General features: G+C 39.3%; 1 protein-coding gene across 1 annotated transcript in view; it reads right to left on the bottom strand.

Annotated features, from left to right (window-relative positions):
- The window catches only part of AK4 (adenylate kinase 4), a 76,717-nt gene that overhangs the window by 3,542 nt on the left and 49,739 nt on the right, over positions 1-23,436 (bottom strand). Inside the window, exon 3 of the mRNA XM_090269567.1 lies at positions 1,536-1,708. Coding sequence (XP_090125693.1) covers positions 1,536-1,708 — 173 coding nt within the window. The remainder of the gene's footprint in view (positions 1-1,535; positions 1,709-23,436) is intronic.

Genomic DNA, 23,436 nt, shown 5'->3' with positions numbered 1-23,436 from the left:
GATATCTCCAATTCAGTTTAAATTTCCATTGCAGCCTCCTTCCCTCAATAAGCAACCTTCACACAATGTCACTCTGGCCCTCTAAATACACCTGAAACTCACTTGCTTTCTCAAGCCTGAGTTCCTAATATAGAAAATTAAATGTTTCAAGGAACCAATTGGTTTACTTAGGAAAAACACTAATCTAGGAGAGGGTATTTCAGTCCCATCTTGGCTAACTTTCAAATTCTATCATGTAGCTTTTCTAAACTTAATCCTACTCAGGATATTTTACTAAATCAAATAATAACTTATCTAAAGGTGAATTAAAACAGGCATATCATACACCCATAATAATCAGGAACAAACATTCTGAGAACTAAAAAAAAAAAAAAGATTGCAATTAAAAAAGAAAACTCTATTTTTGATGTATTTTAACCTCCTCAGGAATCATACTTACAAAGAGCAAATTCGACACACTGGAATTTTGCCTCCCTTGCCCACGGCTATTACCCACCAGGGGAGAGAGTCAAAAGAAATAAATCTGTCAAGAGGACCAAAAGGCTCAGGCAACTCAACTGGATAATCAGAAACTGGCTCTAAATTTGAAATGCACTGCAATTCCATTACAGCTCAGGGTCTTGGGTACGTAATTTACACTCAGGATTTATTGGTGAGCCACATAATCATCGTGTGTGTATTCTATGGCTGTTACCCTGACACACAGGAGCGACAGGGATGGGAGAGGTTGTACATCACCAATATCCCCCTCTCTTTTATTTGGCTGCAAAGCTCAGAAATCACTTCCAGGACTTCAGAGCACCAGCAAATACAACTGCTCCCAGAAAGAGCAGAATGATGTGAGGGCAGCAGCCTCGTCCTTCCTGGGGAGCTGGACCACAGCAGCTGGCTGAGTTGGCCCAGACAAGCACTTCCACTGCTGTCTTTGGAAGCAGCATTGGAACTACAGGTGTTCCTTTTGAGAAACTCAGTCTTTGGAAAGTAAGTTGGTGTTAAAGCTTCTCAAATGTTATGAGAACCTTTGCAAAAGCAGGTGTAGGCAGGCCAAAATGTGAAGCATTTGAGTTGCACCTCAGTGCATATTCAGAACCCTCTTTTCATCCCCATCCATTTTTCCCCCTATACTAAGCTTCCTGGGATGGAAAAGAGAAAGAGCTCTCATAAAGGAATTCCAGAACTACTTACATTTTTAAAAGAAGACTTCAAAAGGAGACTAGTGCACAGCCCAAATAGCAAGATTCAGTGGAGCTAGGAAGGCATCCTTGTTTGTTGTTAGGCTGTTTTTTAAAAGACTATTAATATTTCATATACTTAATAAAGATGAGAGTTCCATTTTTCAGAGATCCCATCCAGCAATCGATGTTACAAACTTTAATGTACATTCCTTGACTACTAGTGAACAAACGTTTTAAATATTTGTTGGCTATGTATATTTGCTCATTTTTGAATAGTTTTTCCTATCTTTTACCTGCTTAACAACTAAAATGTTTTGCCTCTTTCTTGTCAGTCTGTGAGAGTACTTTGCATTTTCTTACATGTGCATTAGGTGGATTGAAGTCCAGGTTATACACCCTTCCGCTAGGAGGGTGAATCCAACGGCGGCTGAGACGATCTTTGAGCGTTTCAAATGGAATGTTCAAAGTGATCACGAGATCCAGGTCACAGATTCTGTCCAGGGCTTCAGCCTGAACTAATGTCCTAGGAAAACCTAAATGCCAAAAATAAAACACAACAAATGCAAGACATTTTTTAATTCTAATTATTTGATGAAATATTATCTACCTCCAAAATTTAATATTAGGAGAAAATATGCTACTTCATAATGTGGTTCCAACATTTGGAATACTCCAAGATGAAGGAGTCACATGATAAGAGTAGAAAGCGCACTAAACTAACAATCGCTAGACTAGCCCCAGCTCTAGTCTCTTCTCTGCTCTTGATCTGTGTGACCTTGGACAAGCTACACCACCTCCATTTCCTCTTCTGTTAAAGAAGTGAAGGGTCAAAATTACATCTGTGTCATTTTAGCTTTAACAGTTTGAGTATATTATTCTTAGTTTACAGCAAAAACTTATGTGCATATTTTTTAAGAGCCTAAATCAATTAAAGTAGAATCCTTCACTCAGTCTTCATTGGCGTCTGCACCTTACCAAGGTGGGCAAAGATTCAGTCCCAAAAAGAACTGGTGCCTTTAAAACTATCTGGATACTGCAAAATTTATAAAGTCAGTCTCATGAGCATCTCTTCCTTTTTTTTCTTTAAGCGTAAACTCTTGATGACTCCTAATTATGTACCCCCACCTCGACCCTACCCCACCAAGGGATTAACCTTCTTTAAAGGTAACTCCGGGTTTGGCTGGGGTGGGACCACACAGCGGTATATTTTTCCTAAAGAGAATCATTTCAGGTTGTCAGCTCTGTTAAAAACCTTCCTGTATCTAATATCACTTTAAAACAAAATGTCTTTTAAATCTGAGAAAAAAGAGGTAAACAGAAAGCTAGAAAAAGCTGAACAGAAGTATAACAGGAAGTGCAACATTCAGAAGAGAAACTTTTTAAAATATGTTATTGGTTATGCTATTACAGTTGTCCCAATTTTTTCCCCTTTGACCCCTCTACCACTCCTTCCCTCCAGCAATCCCCTCCCTTATTTCATGTCCATGGGTCATGCATATAGTTCTTTGGCTTCTCCATTTCCAACGATGTTCTTAACATCTCCCTGTCTATTTTCTATCTATCAATTATGCTTCTTAATCCCTGCACCTTTTCCCCCAATCTCCCCCTTCCCCTTCCCAGCTGATAACCCTCCAAATGCTTTCTATACCTCTGATTATCTTCCTGTTCTGTTTGTTTGCCTGGTTTGTTTTTTTTTTTTTTTTTTTTAGATTCAGTTGTTAATAGTTGTCCATTTGTTGCTATTTTAATGTTCATAGTTTTAATCTTTTTCTTAAATAAGTCCCTTTAACATTTCATATAGTAAGGGCTTGGTGATGATGAACTCATTTAGCTTTACCTTGTCTGGGAAGCACTTCATCTGCCCTTCCATTCCAAATGATAGCTTTGCTGGATAAAGTAATCCCGGTTGTAGGTCCTTGCTTTTCTTCACATTGAATACTTCTTGCCAGTCCCTTCCTGCCTGCAAAGTTTCTTTTGAGAAATCAGCTGACAGTCTTATGAGAACGCCTTTGTAGGTAACTCTGATGTTCTCTTGCTGCTTTTAAGATTCTCTCTTTATCTTGAACCTTCGGCATTTTAATTATGATGTGTCTTGGTGTGGTCCTCTTTGGGTTCAACTTGTTTGGGACTCTGTGCTTCCTGTGCTCGCCAACCTATTTCCACCTTTCCATCATTTGAAATAATAAAGATGACAATGTAAAGATAGGTCTTCATGGCCCTAAAACACTTCATAATCAAAGAACTCCTTTTCTTACTACAAGGCAGTTGTTCAAACAAGAATGAACATGAATGTATTATGCCCTGTGTTGAAATCCCAAAGTGGTATGAATGTCAAGCTGATTTCAGAGTGCTTACTGAGTAAATGTGACAAAATCCATCCAAAGGCTGTCCTTATGCCCCTGCTGCAGATACCAACCACTGCTGGAAACTCTCTTCAATACTCCCTTCAAAGTCTTCCTTATTGTCTGTTCATGAGGTCAGGCCCCTCTCTCCCAGGCTCCTCATCAACCACCTTTTCCATTCTGAAACAGGCTCCTCTTGCCCTCCTCTTCACAGAGCAGGACTCTGGGTCATGGGTGACATTCCTGATTTTCATGGGTCCTGCATATTACCTAGTTGCAATCCAACTCACCTGTTCCCACAATTTCACCTTCAGGCTGCCCATGATATCATTGTCCTTATCTACACTTCCCTGCTTTATTCTTCTTTTGTCATTATCAAATGACATGAAGCTCAAAGATGACTTTGGCCACACCAACTTACTTTCAATATTGCTCTCTGTGCACCTCATTAGCTCTTCTCCATCGTTGACTGTGTCAAAGATATCTCTGCCTCAAGGCCTTTGCACTTGCTGTTCTACACCTAGAATGTTCTTCCAGCAGACCTCAGAATTTCTGAGTCCTTATCATTTGAGTTATCTATGCATATGTAACTAACTTCTCAGGGAGACTTCTTGAACTACTAGTATATTTAAAATAGACCCATTCTGCTCCCGTTTTCTATCTCATTACTTTTTTATTTTCTGTTATTTTTACTATAAACAATTTCTTAGTATTTACTTATTTTCTATCCCTACCTCACTTCCTGAGAAAAGGGACTTTGTCTTGGTCATTGCTATACCCTTTAGCTCCTAAAAAGAAATTGACACAGATGGGCAATTTAGTATAGGGCCTTATTTCCAAAGTTTTTGCCCTGATAAACTTGCTTATACTTTGCATCTAAGGTTGCAAGTTCATCAGAAATTATCTCCTACATCTTACAAAATTCAACATGTGTTCTGCAGTCCAGTGCAAGTCTGGGTCACAGTAAGTACAGAAACGAGAAAAAGCATTTAGGAATTTCATAGCAATTCCAGAGTAATTTTAAGTCTGTTGAATCTAAAATTTGGGCTTGAATTTGTTTTTTAATTTTTCTAGTAATTTGTTTTTGTTGTATTTGACAAAAGGATTGTTTTGCAATGGAGTGGAAAATAATAAAGCTGGACTTTCACTATTGATGGTTTGTTCTAAGTTTCCCTTGGAGCTTACTTTCTCATTTCTCCAATAAGGGAAACTATCCAACAACTCCAGTATATAACTTTTGATGATGTTTATTACAGAAGGAATATAAATTAAGTTGCATCTCTTCCCAACAGGACACAAGAATAGAGAGAACCAAACCTGCAGTACATTTCAACTCTACTCTTACGACATGGAAAGACAGAATAAGTTCAAACAGAGGTGGCAAAAGACTTATCTTGCAGGTAACATCTCAATTCACTGGCTGTCATGTGCTTAACCCAAGGTATATCCTTGTTCCCACTAGGCAATAGGGCTGTTCCAGTATTACAGACACATCAGAAGAAATTGCTTTCACATTCCCAGAGCTGTCCTCTTCTGATCCACTTTGCATTCAGGCTGGTTTCAACAGAGAAATTCATCAGAGACATTGGTATTTCTGATCTTGTATCCAGACTCTTGTGCTAACAGCCACCCAGCCACCCATCCTCCCACACTGACTCTGGCTATGCAGCCCCTTCATATAAAGGCATCCAAATGCTGGGAAATTATGCTGCAAAGTATGTTCATAGTGGCTTTCTTTTGCAGTGAAAAGATGAGTGATTCCTTTCTACTCTTCTATAGTTTCTAATTTTTCTAATTGAGCATACAGTATTTTCAGAATGGAACAAAACTCTTACCTTTAAGTAAAGAATTGCTGACTACTAGATTTTTTCAAATCCCAACATAATTTCTATTAGACCAGGTTTATGACTACTTGACATTTTGGGAACTGAAAGGTTAAATCGTATTTTGCCCAAATCTCCCAAATACACCATGGAAACCTTGGCCCTAGCCTTCGAAGGCAGCAATGCCTGGCACACAGTGGGTAAACATTTACATGTAACACTAGGGCAGCTGTCTTCTAGTCTTCCGTTCAGGAACCATACTTATTTGACTAGTTCACCTTATTTTAAAATCCCAGTGTAATTCCATGAAATTATATGACTCTTTAGAGCTCTGTAAACTCAATATGTAACCTTCTTTCTATTATGGAATGGCTTGATTGCTTTAACATCAATGTATTAAGCAACTTCGCTTTTGATTATTAAGTTTAACAACAAATTGAATTTTATAATTGCAGCTTTATAGCACCTGGGTATATTCTTGAGCCCCCAGATATATGATAGCTACCAGGTAGATAACAATGTGATGCTATCTGAGTCGCTAAAGAGCAAGATTGGACCCATGTAAGCCCTCAGGGCTCAATTCAACATATGGCTACACAGACTGGAGGGTAGGGAAGGAGTCTCAGAAGAGTTCAGATGAAACCATGCCTCTTTTATCTTTCCCATTAAATACCTTTACAATACTACATACCCTCAACTCAATCTTTCCTCTGCCTCCCTTCCCCCAAAAGCTCACTGTAGATCACAATGGGGATGCTAAAGAGAAAACAGTGGGAGCAGGCCAGGGCACTGTGCTATGTCTGTTAGTCGACTTTAGCCTTACTTCCCCTACACTGCACTGGGGCCTGGCCTAGAAGATGAACTTTCTGATATAAGATTTAAGATGTGTCTTAGTCCCCCTGTTATCCTCTGGTACTGTGCCTGGTACACTGTACAATGAAACCCCAGCAAAGAGAGGGCAGTGCACCTTCCACATAAAGGCACTCTCTCGCTGAGTGCCAGCTCCTGGCCAACTGGAATTAGAAAGGTTCCTGCAGCCAAAACAACCCCAAGATCAATCTCTATGCTCTTTCCCAAAATCCTTAAAAAAAAATTTTTTTTTTAAGCTGTAGCTTCCAGTAACCCTTACTAGAGCACAGAAAGAAAATAATAGAACTTCCATTGCATTTTTTTTTTGTTTTGTTTTTGTTCATTCTTTTCAAGCTTCTATTGTGGAGGATACATTTTATAATGGATATAATGAAATTGAATGCACACATAATTTATACATAAATATCTATATATTGAAGATGAACACTCAACATTTTTACTGCTAAGTATGCACAAAGAATTTTAGAGATCATGCTACTGAAGACCTGAGTTCTCAGCCCCAGGCCCTAGTCTTGTATTCTAGGATCACTAGCTACTACCCTAACAAGAAAACTTTGTTCATTATCCTTTGGATAGAGACTGAGAGCTGAAAAAAGTAGTAGTAAAGAATAGGGAGCTTTAAAAGAGAACATAAGCGTTTGTTCAACAAATAAAAGCTCAAATCTTGTTATTGGCTAACATTTCCTTGCAAGCCAATCTGCTCAGCTTCCCGACTGTTTCTGAACTCTGGGGCCCTCTGGAGGAATGGGTAGAAAATGCAGCTGTGTACAAAAAGGGGAACTCAGAATGAAACTATTTTGGGTAGTCCCTACCTCTTCGGCTCTCACATTCAGAACTGCTAAGCACCACAGAAAATAGTTCATTCTGGTGGCTTAGAGGTCTTCTGTTAGGACTATGGCTCTTTTGTCCTCCCAACCTCAAAATAGGTTCAAGTTAAAAGAACCATGCAAAATACAGAAGTTCAAGGAGAGTTAAAATTAAAGTTTTAAGATGTTAATACTGTTGGAATGCAACCATTTCAACAGTTTGGAACAGTAATTTTTAACCAGTGTGCCGCAGTACATTGGGGCACCATAGAATTTTTAAAACATGAAATACCTGACTGTTTAGTCAGGGGCACTGACCTCTTTTCCCTTAGATAGTCAAATAAAAACTTTGAAAAATGACAACAGTCAACACCACAATAGCCGTCCAGTGTGAATGAATCAAAATTATACCTAATTTTTTGTCAGATTAGCAAAAAAATATATTTTGTGCGTGCCACAGAATTTTAGTAATTAGTTTATGTGTGCATGAGATGAAAAGGTTGAAAATCGCCAGTTTAGAAGTACAAGCATTTCACAACTTTAAGAGTTCCCCAACTGATGGAATGAGTCAAAATTATCAGGGAAGAACTAAAGGGGAAAATAAGGGTTATAGGTGCCCAGGTTTCATCCCAGATTTTATCATGATAAGCTTTCATTTGGGTTCAAGTTAAAGAGACTAGTAAATCAGCATGAGGACTCAGCCTTACGTGGCTAATAGCACAAGAGTACCATGAGGCAGCATTGAAACACAACTTCCAGGGAACTAAGCTACACGTATTAGCTGTAACACAGAACCCAAGCCAAGAAAGGTATAGCTTTGCAGTTTTTCCACTCATGAGTGCCCTAGTTTTAGGAGCATTCACACAGACAAACAAGGCAACTCTGCTCAGGAGAAGCTGGACTAAACGGTTTTGAAGTCCAGAGTTCAATAATAATTCAGCAAACACAGAATAAAGATAAGTTTGAGCTTTTATAGAAGTATAAAAAAGACAGTAGGGGGCTAAAGATAGTTTATTCAATAAATGGCATTGGGAAAATTGGACAGATACATGCAGAAAAATGAAACTAGACCACCTTCTTATACCACACACAAGAATAAATTCAAAATGGATTAAAGACTTAAATGTCAGACCCCAAACCATAAAAACCCTAGAAGAAAACATAGGCAGCAAAACCTTGGACACTGCTTGCAGCACTATTTTATCTGATATATCGCTCCAGGTAAGGGGAACAAAAGAAACAATAAACAAATGGGACTATATCGAACTAAAAAGTTTTTGCACAGCAAAGGAAATCATCAACAAAATAAAAGGACAACCCAGAGAATGGGAGAACATAGCTCCCAATATATCTAATAAGGGGTTAATATCCAAAATTTATCAAGAACTTACAAAAGTCAACACCAAAAAAAAAAAAAACAACCCAATTAAACAATGGGCAAAGGACCTGAATAGACACTTCTCCAAAGAGGACATACAGACAGACAATAGACATTTGAAAAGATGCTCAATGTCACTAATCATTAGAGAAATGTAAATTAAAACCACAATGAGATATCATCTCACACCTGTCAGAATGGCCATCATCAATAAATCAACAAAAAACAAGTGCTGGGGAGGATGTGGAGAAAGGGGAACCCTTTTGCACTGTTGGTGGGAATGCAAACTGGTGCAGCCACTGTGGAAAGCAGTTTGGAGACACCTCAAAAAATTAAAAGTGGACCTGCCTTATGAACCAGCAATTTTATTTCTGGGAACATATCCAAAGGAACCCAAAACACTAATTCAAAAGAACATAAGCACCCTTAGGTTCACTGCAGCATTATTTACAATCACCAAGATCCGGAAGCAGCCCAAGTGTCCATCAGTAGATAGGTGGATAAAACAACTATGGGACATTTACACAATGGAATTCTACTCGGCAGTAAAAAAGAAGAAAGTCTTATCCTTTGTGACTGTATGGCTGGGCCTGGAGAACATTGTGCTAAGTGAAATAAGCCAGTCAGAGAAAGACAAATACCATATGATTTCACTCACATGTGGAATCTAATGCACTAACTGAACTAACAAGGGAAATGGGGAGAAACTCATAGATGGGAGAGCAGGATGACAGCTAGTGGAGGTTGAGAGGGTGGAGAAATTGAACAAAAAAGGAAAAAGGACTCAAGGACATGGACAACAGTGTGGTGATTGTGGAGGTAGGGAGGGAGTATAAGGGAATTAAATGGTGATGGAAAAGATACAATAAAATTTTTATTTGAAAATTTTTTTTAAAAAAGAGGCAGTAGGGAGACAGAATATCACCACCACCATCACCCAGCAGAACGTTTTCACATGGGAGAATGAGTGTCCTTTACAACAGAAGAGACAAAGTAGCATCCTAAGGTGAGACCAGATTTCCTTGAAGGCAGAAAGAGAGAGCATTCTGCATAGAGCTAGAGAGCATGTGGAGAGGAGGGTGGAGGAAAGGGTTAGGAAAGAGGATTCAAAAGGATCAGTGAAAGAGAATCAGGAGGAAGGAGGAAGGGAGTCGGTAACAGAAAAAGAATTGTATAAAAAGGATATTGAGGGAGGATTACCTTTCTATTAATAACCAAGCATCACAGAGATGAAAGGTATATATAAAGTATTTAAATGCATTTCGACTAAGAAATTATCCTCTCTTAAATAAATGATTTAGACAAGGCAGACTTTGATTACATCGGTAGGCCCAAGGAGAATTTGCCACTCTAGCTGTGGGTGTGTATTCTCCTTTAAATATGCTTGCTCTATTAAAATGAGGAGCTCCCTGAGGGCTGGGGCTGTGTGTATTCCTGAAGTGCCCAAGCAAAATACAATCAGTTCCATGTGGATGTTGTATTCCTGGTGGGCAGGGATTACTGAAAAAGTGGGTTAGATGCACACTCAAATTCAGTCAACAGGTGGCACCATTAATAATTTTTCCTTTTAAGAATTACGACCCAGTTCTGGTACGCTTCTATTTTTACTAAAAGTAATCCTCAAAGACATGCTTTCTACACGACTAGCATATTCCAGCTTCCTTAGATAGCCTATTCCAAGTGCATATATTCCATTAATTGTTGAGGAAACCAGAAAACCCAATAGGCAAAGTAAAATAAAAATCACATTTTAGGCACAGAAAGCTTATTCTCCTCCGCACTAAGTACACGTGAGACTGTTCCATCACTTGATTTGTTGCCGTGAGTATTGAAAACCTACCTCGTGCTTCTATACTAGTCTACCCCTACCCCTCGTCTTACAGCCCAGCCTAGAAAAGCTGCCCTGTCCTGTTGGATCAGACAGCCAATCCACATTGAAGACTAAAATTGTATGTAGTTAAATTTCTCCCCAAATATGGCATGCTATCTCATGAACTATGGCTGCCTACAGGTTGCTTTTTAGACATCCCCCTCACCCCCACCCCCGTAAAAAAGATTCACTAGGTGCAGGGAGATGTTGCTAAATTCCTGATTGGCATTGTGTTCCCAGCACTGCTGGCCACTGGGCCTTGGCACCTGCTCCTCTCAGCCATGCCAAGAGCCAGAGAGAGGGCAGCTGGTGCCACAGCAACAAGCTGTAGCAGTGGAAGGAAAAAGGGAACTAGGACGCTTCTGTTTTTCTAATTTGGAGTGCATTCACTCCAGAGGAAGGGAGCAGAGCCAGAGTCCACTGCCACATTCCCGAGCAGAAAAGCAAGCCCTCCATTTGATGAAAATAAAACGGCAATTCTGAAGGGTAACATCTGTCTGTAACTGGCAGCTTGTGAAAAGGCCACACAACATCAGGCCTCCTTTCTACCTCCACTAAGAACAAAATCTTACCATTTGTGACAATATGGATGGACCTAGAGAGTGTTATGCTAAGTGAACTAAGTCAGTCAGAGAGAGACAAACACCATATGATTTCACTTATATGAGATAGCTGAAGAGCACTATAAATGAACAAACGAAACAGAAACAGACTCACAGATACAGAGTACAGACTGATGGTTGCCAGAGGGGACGAGTGTTGGGTAATCTAGTAAAAAGCGGTGAAGGGATTGAAAAGTACATATTGATAGTTACAGAAGTCATGGAAATGTAAAGTACAGCATGAGAAATATAGTCAATAATATTGTAATAATTATTTATGGTGCCGGGTGAGTACTGGAAATATCAGGGGAACACTTTGTGAAGTGTATGACTGTCTAACCACTATGCTATACACCTGAAAGTAACAAAAAATAATACTGAATGTAAACTGTAATTTAAAAAATAATAAAAAGTAAAAAATATCTGGGGCCAACATGGAAGAGATCATCCATCTCTTCCCAGTTTGTTGGGAAAGCAAGAACCAAAATTACAAATGCAAGCCATGGTTCATCACAATTAACCCTTGAACGATTAACTAAAGCTGAAAGCAGCCATTTCAGTTATTCTTCCACAGTCTTCCCCTAACTCAGAGGCATTCAAACATTTCATGTCATCAACCAGAAGCCTCAACAGCAAGTTAAAATTAATCACCATCAAAACAAGTTTTATGAAGGCCTCTTCTCTCTCATAATTACTTTATCTCTTTACACAATATTTATTGGGATGTGTACCTAAGACCTCTATATTCCACTTCAGATGGTGAAAAAAAAGTTAGAAGCAGCTGTGCTCCAGATGTTGGCAAACAGAGCCGAGGCTACACCATGCTGCTTGTGAGCTCCCCATTTCCCACTGTGCTGAGAGTCCTCAGACACACTTCCTGCTCACTGAAACCTCGCTGGGACACTTGGAACTCCTCTATGGGATATCCTAGAGTTTAAGAGATTTGTAATAAATGGGTCCTGCTCTCAAGGAGCTTGTAGATTAGTGGTAAATGGTCTTAAAACCTAGATATGCTATAATCACTACTTACTGATCCACTGATAAAGAGAGATATCCCAGAAAATCTGGTTGTAAGCCATATGTCCTGCCTCTTCAAAGTGGCTTAGTGAAATAAAAGATGAATTCCTACGAGGCAGGCATTCTTGGGGAAATTTCTAAATGGCATTGAGATCCTCTGATATCAGCATGATGATTTTCCTTTTTAAGGACAGCTTATAATCTTTGTTTTTAAACACATTATACTAAAATCTTTCAGCCCTTTTCCCAGTAAGGGAGAGGCATACTGCATTAAGGAAGGATATGCCATCTGCAAATTCCTTCTGTAAAGGCTCTTCTTTTAAAGACTTCTGCTTGTTTGTTCTTTGAACGCAAGTCTCTATAAACAAATTAGGGGGAGATTGGTCCCACTGTATCTAAGCTAACATAAAAGGAATTGATACATAATTTCATCATACGCCCATGTTTTTGCTCCAAGGAAAATACAGAGGCTGAGTACCCCCCCACACACACACATAGGGTCAGCCACAGGGCGCAAGTGAGACCTCTCTATTATCCAGCATATCTATCAGCCTTTTCTACGTGTCAGACACAGTTGTAGTCTTGGCAATACAACCAGGACCAAAACAGACATTATCTGCTTTCTGAGGCCTACGTTGTCAGTGAGGATATCAGGAAGGCGGCAAACATCAAATACACAGATAAATGTGTAGTGTCACGTGATTATCAGCTGAGAAGGGAGCACAGCATGGGTAGATGGGATGGCTTAGGAAGGGCTCTCTGAGCTACCCTATCTGGGTAGAGACCTGAACGCAGCAATCCACATGGGTATCTGCAGGCAGCGCACTACAGGCAGAGGGCACAGGATGTGCAGAGGCTCTGCAGCATGAACGTGTGTGGCACATACAGATAGAAAAATGACTAAGTAGCAAAGGAATATAAACAAGCTTTGCTCAACCATGCCCTCAATTAAAGGGGCTGAACATGGAAGGCAAAAAGAAACACAGAAGAAAAACTTAAACAAAATATGATTTAAAAAAAAGAGTTCTGAAGGACACAAGGACGACTCAAGAATATCACAGTCAGCTGAACTGGTGGAACAACAGAGAGGCATTTTCAAACATGCAAGCTCATTGACTATATAGCACCTCTAAGCCCTCTGCAAAGAGGGAGGGAAAGAAAAGAAGGGAGAAAAAACTACCTAAAAAAATCCAGTCAATCAAGTGGTGAATGAAAAAGTTGTGTCAAAAAGAAGTACAGCTTTATTCAGATAGAATTCATTACCACAGAATTCACTCATTTAAAGTGCACAATGCAATGGTTTCTAGTATAGTCACAGATGTATAACCAAGAGATTAATCAAAATAAATGAACAGAGAGGTGGTAGTAGAGGGAAAAAACAATGCAGAAAAGTCATTTAAAATTTTTAAATGTAAGACAAGAGTGGGAAATTAATAATACAGAAGAAATTTATAATAAATATTAATAACAAAAGCCAACAAAAATTGGGAAGAAGGGGAAAGTAGGTAGAGAAAATATAAAGTATAATAAGAGGTTACTGTTCACTGTAGAAAGACAATATAGCCTGTCTAATCTGAAATGTGAAAATTAAAAACAAAAACAAATATGTCTATCCCCTAGGCTTTCAGTCTTAAAGAGCTCCCATAGGAATTAATATCTCTGGTGACAAAGAAAGGTTTACCTGAATTCAGTGATAATTCTTTTAGGTTCACGTTAGCTTTGGCTGTTGAATTTGAGTAAAATTGAATATTTTTCAAAAGTGTGTAAAGTATGATGTCATTTGTATACATTTCTATCTGTATTTGTGCATGGAGAGGTATCTAGAATGATGGTTCTTAATTGTTAACCCTGGTTATTCCTGGCTAGTGGGATTTGTTGCTTTTCCTTTCATTTTTCCTCTTGGTTTGAATGTGTTACAGTGATCATGTATTCCTTTTATAAAAAGAGTGTAAAAAGATAAAACTAAATTCTTTGCATTTTTCTACATCATATTCTATTTTTAACCCTAATCAACTTGTTCATCTTTCCGAAATCTGGATTTTCTTATTAGTGATTACACAGTCAACACAGTTTTACATTGGTTTGCTTTACATTACTAGGTAAGACGAGTCATTTTATTTAGTGATTTTTCCCAGAGTATAATTAATAAGGGGTAAATATGATCATCCTTAATTATTAAAATGACAACATTCTTAAGTTCTCAGCAGTTTACTATTGAAACGTTAAGTTCTCACAGGATCTTAACATTGACGGGAACAACACATTTCTACCACTGGACCACCCACTGCATCCCAGACCTGCACGTTGGCCAGTCCTTCCAAACCTATGCCATACATGCTCATACTTTATGGGTGAGAGACACAGAATCCAAGAAAGGTAACTGCTTGTTCAAGACTACACAGCTACTAAGTTATTCAGGCAGGTCTGACTCATAAGTTCACGCTTTTCCCACCACATTACCATTTTCTTAGCTTTGTGTACACTAAGTGCAAAACTAATTGTTTAATTTTAAACTAGCAAAGCATACCTCTCAGATGCTTTGGATGAAGCTTTGTAATATTTTCTCTTAGTTCATTCAATTCCCAAGACATCTGTTTCATAAATTAGGGAAGCAGACTCTCCTAGGATGGGAAGACAGTCTCATCTTGTACCTTTCTTTAGAGACTTCTTAATTAACTAGCAATAACAAATGGGATTAAGTGCAACTGAAAGTATATGACATGACCCAGTGCCCTGGCCAGTGTAGCTCAGTTGGTTGGAGTGTGATCCCACACGTCAAAAGGTTGCAGGTTTTATTCCCGGTCAGGGCTCGTACCTATGCTGTGGGTTTGATCCCCAGTCGGGATGCATGCGGAAGGCAACCAACTGTTGTTTCTCTCTCACATCTTTCTCCCTCTCTACCTCCCTTCCTCTGTCTCTAAAAAAAAAAAAAAAAAAAAAAAATGGAAGGGTATCCTTGGGTAAGGATTAAAATGAAAAAGAAAAAGAAAAAAAAAAAAAAAATACATGCCCCAAATATACAGAAGACATAGTTTAATGTCTAAAGTGTAGCTAAATTAAAATTTTTTAATCAAGTTTAAAAATGTTATTCACTCTTTTAAACTCAAAGTTTTAAATTTTATTTTTAACTTCCTTCCAACTCATATTTAATATTAACTTTGATATCTACTCAACTCCCTGTTTCTGAATTTCATCCAGTATTGAACTTTTGGCCCCACCGCTTTTCCAGCCTCTTTGCTCCTGTTTTTGGTCCTAGGATTTTCCAACTAGTTGTGGTTCCCGGAACACGTCCTGTGGTGTCACGCCTCTCTACCTACTTCTGCCTATGATGTTCCCTCTGACGAGCTGTAGTGTCACCTTCTTCAGGAAGTCTTCTTAGTATCTGTCTCTCTCCCAAAACAGGGTCAAGCCACTTTGTCCTCTCTGCTACCTCTCCCTTTTCGTCTCTTCACCTGTGCTTCCAAGACCCTATTCTGAAGCTGTTTATGCAGCATTTGCTCCTCCTGAACGATGAGGTCGGGACTGGTGCTGTTGCTTCCTCAGATGGACCCATTCCAAGCACATTGGGATGCACCAGAAATGTACTCTCTTCATTTTTTGATCTCTGAAACAAGTTTTTCTGGGGTGTGCTCAAATATCTGGATACATATGTTTTCCATATGGCCCTTAATGCTTACATAATAAAACCTAGTCATCATCTGAAAAACAACTGAATAAACAAAGTCAGGAGTGTCTGCTATATTAAGACTGCTCCTCATCTGAATGCAGCAGTCAGATCAATGAGAAGAAGTCTACCAGAAATGGACATGGGAACAGGGTCTCAGGAGAGAATCCAACCAAGTGAAGAAGAGACTCAAGGCTTTGCCATGTTTTACACTTAGATACTCTTGAGTTCATATTGACAAAATTGGTAAAAACCGAATTGTTATTATTTGGATTTAAATCAAAGACATAAAAGACGACCTTCACGGCCTAGGGTAGACCAAAGGCTGAATCACCACTAGACTCTAATTCCAAGAGGGCCAGGCCCTGCCCACTCTGCTGCTCTATTGTGATGTCTGGGCAGTGACTGAACCCACAACCCTTCAATATTCAGGATGACGCTCCAACCAACCTAGCCCCACCGACGTGGGTAGGGGTTATAATATCTTTAATGGAATCACCAGGTAAATATGGATATAAAGTCAGAACAGGCTATGCACTTTGAATAAGGCATGTCATATGTGAGAGTATACTAAATTTCAATCCAGGTGTCACCAGAATGACTCTTCACAACCTAACCCCCGCTGAGTGATTGTCTTTCCTGTATAACTCAACCAATACTGCTTTATTTAGAATACTCTTACCTCGTCTAATTTAGATACAGACACTCTTTCATTTCTTTTGCCTACGTTCCCCTGGTGAAGTCATGTGTTCTTTCTCAGAAAACTATTCAACCTGAAATTAATTATACGCCTACAAATCCTTTCATTTAAGAATATCCAAATACTTAATCATGTTAGGAAGCATAATCACACATAGGCCTCAGGTTTTATAATTCATTCCTCCAAGAATATTATATAAAAATGACAGATTTATTTTAAAGCGCAAATTTAAAGATGCAAAATTTTTGGAGAAGATTATTATGGCTATCTGGATATAATAACAACTTTTTACATCAACCAAACCCAACATATAAATGTTGATCCTTCATGAAACCCAAACATACAATAAACAAATACCTTGATCAAACTCTACTCTCAAAGAACTAAAATAATAATAAAAACAACAACAACAATAATGTGTCCACATAGAAAATGAGCAAAACAACAATCATTTAAGAGCTGCTGCCTGCCCAAATTGCCCCTCTAATAAGAATCTGGGGTGCGGGAAAAAACAAAACAGAACATTTGTCAGACAGTTACACTGTTTGGGGGCATGGATGGGTCCACAGCAATGCAGCACTTAAGATTATACAGACACCCATCTTTGTTCCTGCTGTCATTTTCACCAAGAATACCATTCATTTCTTGAAAAAAATCTTTCCTCGTACCTCTCAGAACAGATGCCATCTCATCTGTGCCATGCTTAGCTGAATATGTCTTCATCAGGAGCTCCTTGGTAAGCTATTCTACCTCCATCCTCTCTCTAATAACTTTTACTTTTTTCCTTCACTGACACTAACCCAGTGCAAAGTCAGTCATTGTATATTTTATTCACTTTAGAATTACACGGGATTTAACAGGCATTTCATCTTTTTATGTAGGTGTAATAAACATTTGTAGAATCATCAGAGCTACAAGGAGGGGCAAGTCATGAGTGTGTCAGGAAGGACGAGCCCGGTGAGGCACCGAAGATTCTGATTGTTCAGTCTCTGCTTGGCAGACATAACTGCCCCCGTACTGCAGTAGAGTCCCACCAATTCTATAACCACTCTCCATTCCTGAGGAACCACTCCGACTGCTTTAAATCTTCCATTCAAAGTATCTGAATATGCATCACTGCCTTAACAATGACCTAAGGTACAAAGGTTATTTGATAATACTTTTCAGGACTACACATCTGAAGGAAAATGAGTAAGATAATCTATTACCATCTCACACACATGTAGGCATACACACAAACACACACACAAAGTGAGAGACAGAGAAAGCCTAGTGCTTTCTTTCCCAAAGAGAATGTCTCCAGTGACCTTCCCAACAAACCTATTGTACATTTTACTCTTGAAACATATCCTACATTCATAAGGGCAATGGAAAAAAAATGGCCCTTGGCATTTCTTAAAAGATGTGATTCAGAACTTATGTTGATTATTGGCTTTTTTTCTGTAGACATGTGTTGGTTGCCCACACAGTGGGATCTAACACTCTTTGGAGTATCTGATTCAAAAAGAAAAATATGGAGGGGGTAAGGTCAGTCCGGTACAGTAAAACACATTTGCAGAATCAGAACAAAACACTCCACATCCAGCATCTGTAGTTTGTTTTCCCAGCATCCGCCCTTTATTTAGATACCAAGGGCTCCGAGTGAGCATGTGCCCTGGAATATCTCTGGTCTGAGGTCATTTAACTCTCAGGGAAAACAAACACACAAAAAACACTGTACACATTCAAGCCACTCAGACTTCTGTTTTTGTTTTTGTTTTTAACCCAGAATTACCTACAGAAAGCACCAGTTAGGATTCAACACTGCTCAGAACGAAATAAATGAAACGTACAACGATGGGCCGAATGACAACTCCCATTCTAAAGGTATCTTTATCTCCAATGAAACGGCTTCAATTACATTCCACTTATACTTCCAAATTTTAAAGCTGCTTTCTGTGAAAGCGAACTTTTGAAAAGTGTAAACTATTTTGATACCTACACCTAAAATCATCTGGCAGACAATTCTGTTACATTTTGCTACCTGGAGATAAATTAGGACTAAGTTTAAGAACATATAAGTTACTGTTTAAGTGCACAAGTTGGCATTCAAGTTTAGAAATGAAAAATGTCTAATATGAGCAAACCTCCCTAATGGCAGCCCCACCTTATTGCCAGACCTCTTTTAAAAAGTGAAGAATTTGTATTTGTTTTAAAAAACTGGTTATTATCCCCTAGTTACTACTTCACCTTAAGATCACCTAGTAAGTGGTAAAAACCTTTTCTATGCAGAAAAAAACATTTTATAAAAATTTGGAAGTCTTGTGCATTACATTTCTCTGGTGGAATATTTTTCTTAAAAATTAAAGAAAACTATTTTTTTAAATACTGCTCTCACACATTAAACTTCCAAGGAAATTAAAAAGAAAAAAAGAGGGAGGGAAAACCCCACATGCATGTACACATATTAACGCATAAAGGAGTGTTTCTTACCCAGCTGGAAAGCACACTGTGAAGGCGAGGTAGTGCTGAACTTATTTTAGCAAGGGCCTAGCTGACCAAACCACAGAGCATTCACCAACCCCATCCTCCAGCCCCCTTGGTGTTCCCTTGGCTTCCATCCACTGGACTCATTTCCACCCACCATTTGCAGGATGCCTCTCTCCAGCCATATGGACCAAGATGATGAGTCATCTGTCATCCAGAATTTTCCTCTTGACCTTCCCACATTCAATCACCTTTCACACACTCATCAGGCACATCCTCTGCAGAGCATGTGCCCTGCACTTAAGGATTTTAAGGCTGAACACGGAACTCAGCACTCCTGACACCCCTTACTTTGCCAGGGGAATTTATTCCAGAGCTTTAAAGAAAAATCAAAACTCAGAAAGTGACCGGATGGGCATTCAAGGAGAAACATACAAACAAAGACCATTAGGAGACTGATGTACTTTATTAAAAACAGGCCTATGATGTCAAAGAACTCCCCAAGAGGAGAAGTTATGGCAAAAACAAAGCACTAAAAAGATACATAAAACAAGCCATAACTGAAACTGACTAGTCAACTTTGCATAGCTAAATGTTTTTAAAACTACTTTTGAACTTAATTCTTCATGCAGTCACCAAGAAAAAATAAAGAAAGAACTATACATCATCTACAACAAATAATAGGACCTCATACTTATATAGCACTTACTATATAAGCACTTTGCATATAGTCACTTGATCCATACAAGCCCTTTTCTGATCCATTTTCCATCAGGAACAGGATGCACAGAGGTAAGATATCTGGCCCAAGGTCACACACGCTACCAGTGAGTGGCAGAGCTGAGATTCAAAACAGGCAGAAGGGCACTACCTGGGCTTCATTATTATTACACTAACCACCTTCCCCAAAATATGTAACATAGATGATCACTTTTTAAAACAGATTTTAAAAGTTTACTAAAAATGTCCACTTAAGTTGAGAAGCCTTATAATTAAAAAATTTAAATTCGGGAAATCAGTCTTAGGTGGTGGCAAAGCCAAAGTTTATCAGTCATGGCAAACACCTACGCAAGACGTATCGGAGGGCTAATTTTTGGGAGTTAAATGTGTAAACTGTGGAGAAATTAACCTGACTTAACAAATATAGAGAAGATGATGTTAGCCAAGGAACGCAAAAGGCTTGGAAGACAATTAAAGAAAACCCAGGACTGTGATACCTCACACCAGCCACAATCCTGTCCACTCTTCCTGCTCCATCTGCTCTCTCCCAAATGGTGTCTCCTTCCCATCACACTGCTACTGTTTAAATTTGGATTTTCAACACCCATTGGTCCAACTATTCTACCAATCTCTTTCTTGGCTTCTAGTCACCACTGCCTCCCTGCCCCAGTACCCAATATCCCCTCTGCTGCTAAGCAAACAGTCTTTCTGAGGCACATATCTGATCATGCCATGCCCCTACTTAACAATTCTTCAATGGTCCCAATAGCCAACAATGTCCAGCTCCACCATCTTTGTATGGAGTCAAATACTATCCACTCCAGGATTTCCCTTGCTGCCTCCCGCCTGGAGGCCCAGCAAACACCGGCTGTCACTTCTCTCTTACCCACTTCACACTGCCGCTCTGCTGAAAAACTCCACCTTCCAACCCTTATTCATCACCCTACAAAAGTTCTCTTATTTACCTCTTTTCCAAAAGTTGGTCCAATCCCTCCTCCCGCCAATACACCTTTCTCCATTAGGTCCTCAGGGTACCACATATATAGACTTCTATTATACTTCAGTAATTAATTTTTTACATACCTGACTCCCCTACTACAAATAAGCCCCTTAAAGAACAGCAACAAGGTGTTACATTTTTTTTTCAATTCTCACCCAAGAATAAGTTTTAATTGATGAGAGAGAGAGAAACTTCAATCGGTTGCCTCCTGTATGTGCCCTGACCGAGGATCAAACCCACAACCCAGGTATGTGCCGTAACCAGGAATCGAACCCACAACATCTTGGTGCATGGGCTGATGCTCCAACCAAGCCACCTGGCCAGAGTAGCAATGTCTTAACCATTTTATCAACAACACTTAGTAGTTCCTGACACACAGAAGATGCTTTATTCATTATTGCCAAATGAATAAACACAGGCCTTCTACAAGCCATTACAGCCTTTTTCTTAACAAAAGTTTTCATGTCAGTCTATTGGTGCCCTCCAGCGCTATGAAAACACAGTTCCAATTTTTTTTTAATGGGAGTTATTCTAATAAGATATGATCTACTTTACAGTCAACTTTTGAGAATACTTACAAAGTGAGGAACATGGTGAATAACAGTTCACAAAGAAAGCTCTACAGGAAAAATCTGGAGGTTCAGAAACTACCTCATGACATCTCCTTCTGTGAAGCATTAAATTACATTACCATATTAAATTTGACAAAATCCTGAAGTAAAGGAAACTGGTTAACTTTGGCACTTACTAACTTTGGACAAGTAACAAAACCCTATTTTGTCTCAGTTTTCTCATCTATTAAATGTAAAAATGTTACCCACTTCATACAGTTATTCTAGGGATTGAATGAGATAATATCAAGCGTTCAGAACAATTCTTGACACACAGTGTTTGCAATTTTTAATATTTAAACTGACATTTTTTAAAACACACTTGAATGCAAAGTCTTTTTTGTGTTCTAGCAATTATGAGCATTGTACATTACACACTTTGAGAAACACTGATATAGAATAAATACTCTACCATATTAGTCATTCTGGAGATTCATGGCTCTAGACTTTAGCACAAATATAGGCAATCTGATAGTTTAAATGTAGGACAGTTCCTCTGGTTTCTCTGTGGCTGGCACACATCAAGGTTTCAACTGTCACAGCTTCCCGAGGCTTCAGTTTCACCAAATTAAGACAGAATGAGTGCAAGGGGGTGAACTAAAGAAAAAGAGCTCTGCAACCGAAAGAAGTCTATTAGAGCTAAATCTCACCGTCACGTTTTTTGTTCATAGAAAGCAATATGTTCATCAAGTTTCTATTTTCTTTGCGCTAAGGAAATTTGCTACTTAGTAAGACAAACAATCCACCCAGTCTGTCTCTTTCCTTTGGTCAATCAAAAGATTTATACTGGGCAGGATCTGGTCAAGATGGCAGGGTAGGCAGACACGGCTCGCCTCTTCGCACAATCTCATCAAAATTACAACAAAAATACCGAACAACCATCGGCCAGAACCATAAGAAACCAAGTTGAGTAGAAATCTGACAACTATGGAATTAAAGAAACCATATCAATCAAGACGGGTTGGAGGGGCACAGATGAGGAATGGACTGGTCTCTCACCCACGTGTGGTGAATAAAAATTTGGAAGGGATATCTCAGGAGTAAGAAGTCCCAGCGCCACACCCGGCCCCCCCAGCCCAGGGTTTCAGTGCCAGGAAGATAAGTCCCACAACTTCTGCCTGCAAAAACAAGCAGGGATTGAGTCAGTAAAAGAAACTGCTAGAATCTCAAGCAGCTTGTCTTAAAGAACCACACATGGACTCACCTACTCAGACTCACTTCATCTGAGCTCCAGCACTGGGGCAGCAGCTTGAAAGGCACTAGTGGTATACAGTACAAAGAGAAACTGAAGTGTCTGACATCCAGGCGAGCAGAGACCATTGTCCCTTTTTTAAACCCCTCTCCCCCCACCACAGAGCCAGCAAGCTGGTGCCATATCTGAGACTCCACCAGTCAGGCTAACTCTGTTTGGCCTACCTTGGAGATCCCCAGAGACTCTGCCCCATGCAACTTACAGGCCCACCCAAGCTGTTTTTCCACATGAATGGCTGGTCTTGGCTCATGCTTCACAACTTCGTAAATCCTATCAAACAAGCAACAACTGATCTCAGAGAGCCCCAGGCCTGGCACTAGCAGCAGCCAGCCTAGATTCACAGCTTGGCTTCTCCTGGGAATCTCCAAGCCCAGCACAAGCAGCAGCCATATCAGATGCAGAGTTCAAAACACTGTTGATAAGGATGCTCAGAAAACTCATAGAGTATGGCAAAAAAATAAAGGAAGAAGTGAAGATTATACAAAGTGAAATAAAGAAAAATACACCGGGAACCAACAGTGATGGGAAGGAAGCTGAGATTCAAATCAATGATTTGGAAGAAGAAACAAGAATTGAAAAAAACAAGGAGAGGCTTAGGGACCTCTGGGACAACTTTAAATGTACCAACATCTGAATCATAGGGATGTCAGAGGAGAAGAGGAAGAGCAAAAAATTGAAAACTTATTTGAAAAAATAATAGAAGGAAACTTCCTTAATTTGGTGAAGGAAATAGACATTCAAGTCCAGGAAGCAGAGTGTGCCACACAAGTTGGATCCAAAGAGGACCACTCCAAGATATATCATAATTAAAATGCCAAAGGTTAAAGCTAAAAAGAGAATCTTAAAAGCAGCAAGAGAAAAGCAGAGAATTACCTACAAAGGAGTTCCCATAAGACTACAAGCTGATTTCTCAAAGAAACTTTGCAGGCAAAAAGAGGCTGGCAGGAAATTTTCCAAGTGATGAAAAGTAAAGGCCTACAACCAAGACTACTCTATCCAGCAAAGCCATCATTTAGAATTGAAGGGCAGAGAAAGTGCTTCCCAGACAAGGTAAAGCTAAAGGAGTTCATCATCACCAAGCCATTATTATATGAAATCTTAAAGGGACTTATTTTTTTAAAAAAGATCAAAACTATGAAC

The sequence above is a fragment of the Furipterus horrens genome, unplaced genomic scaffold (genome assembly GCF_987537825.1).
Source record: "Furipterus horrens unplaced genomic scaffold, mFurHor1.1.pri manual_scaffold_3, whole genome shotgun sequence".
Lineage (NCBI taxonomy): Eukaryota > Metazoa > Chordata > Mammalia > Chiroptera > Furipteridae > Furipterus > Furipterus horrens.
This window is presented reverse-complemented; position numbering and strand designations above follow the sequence as displayed.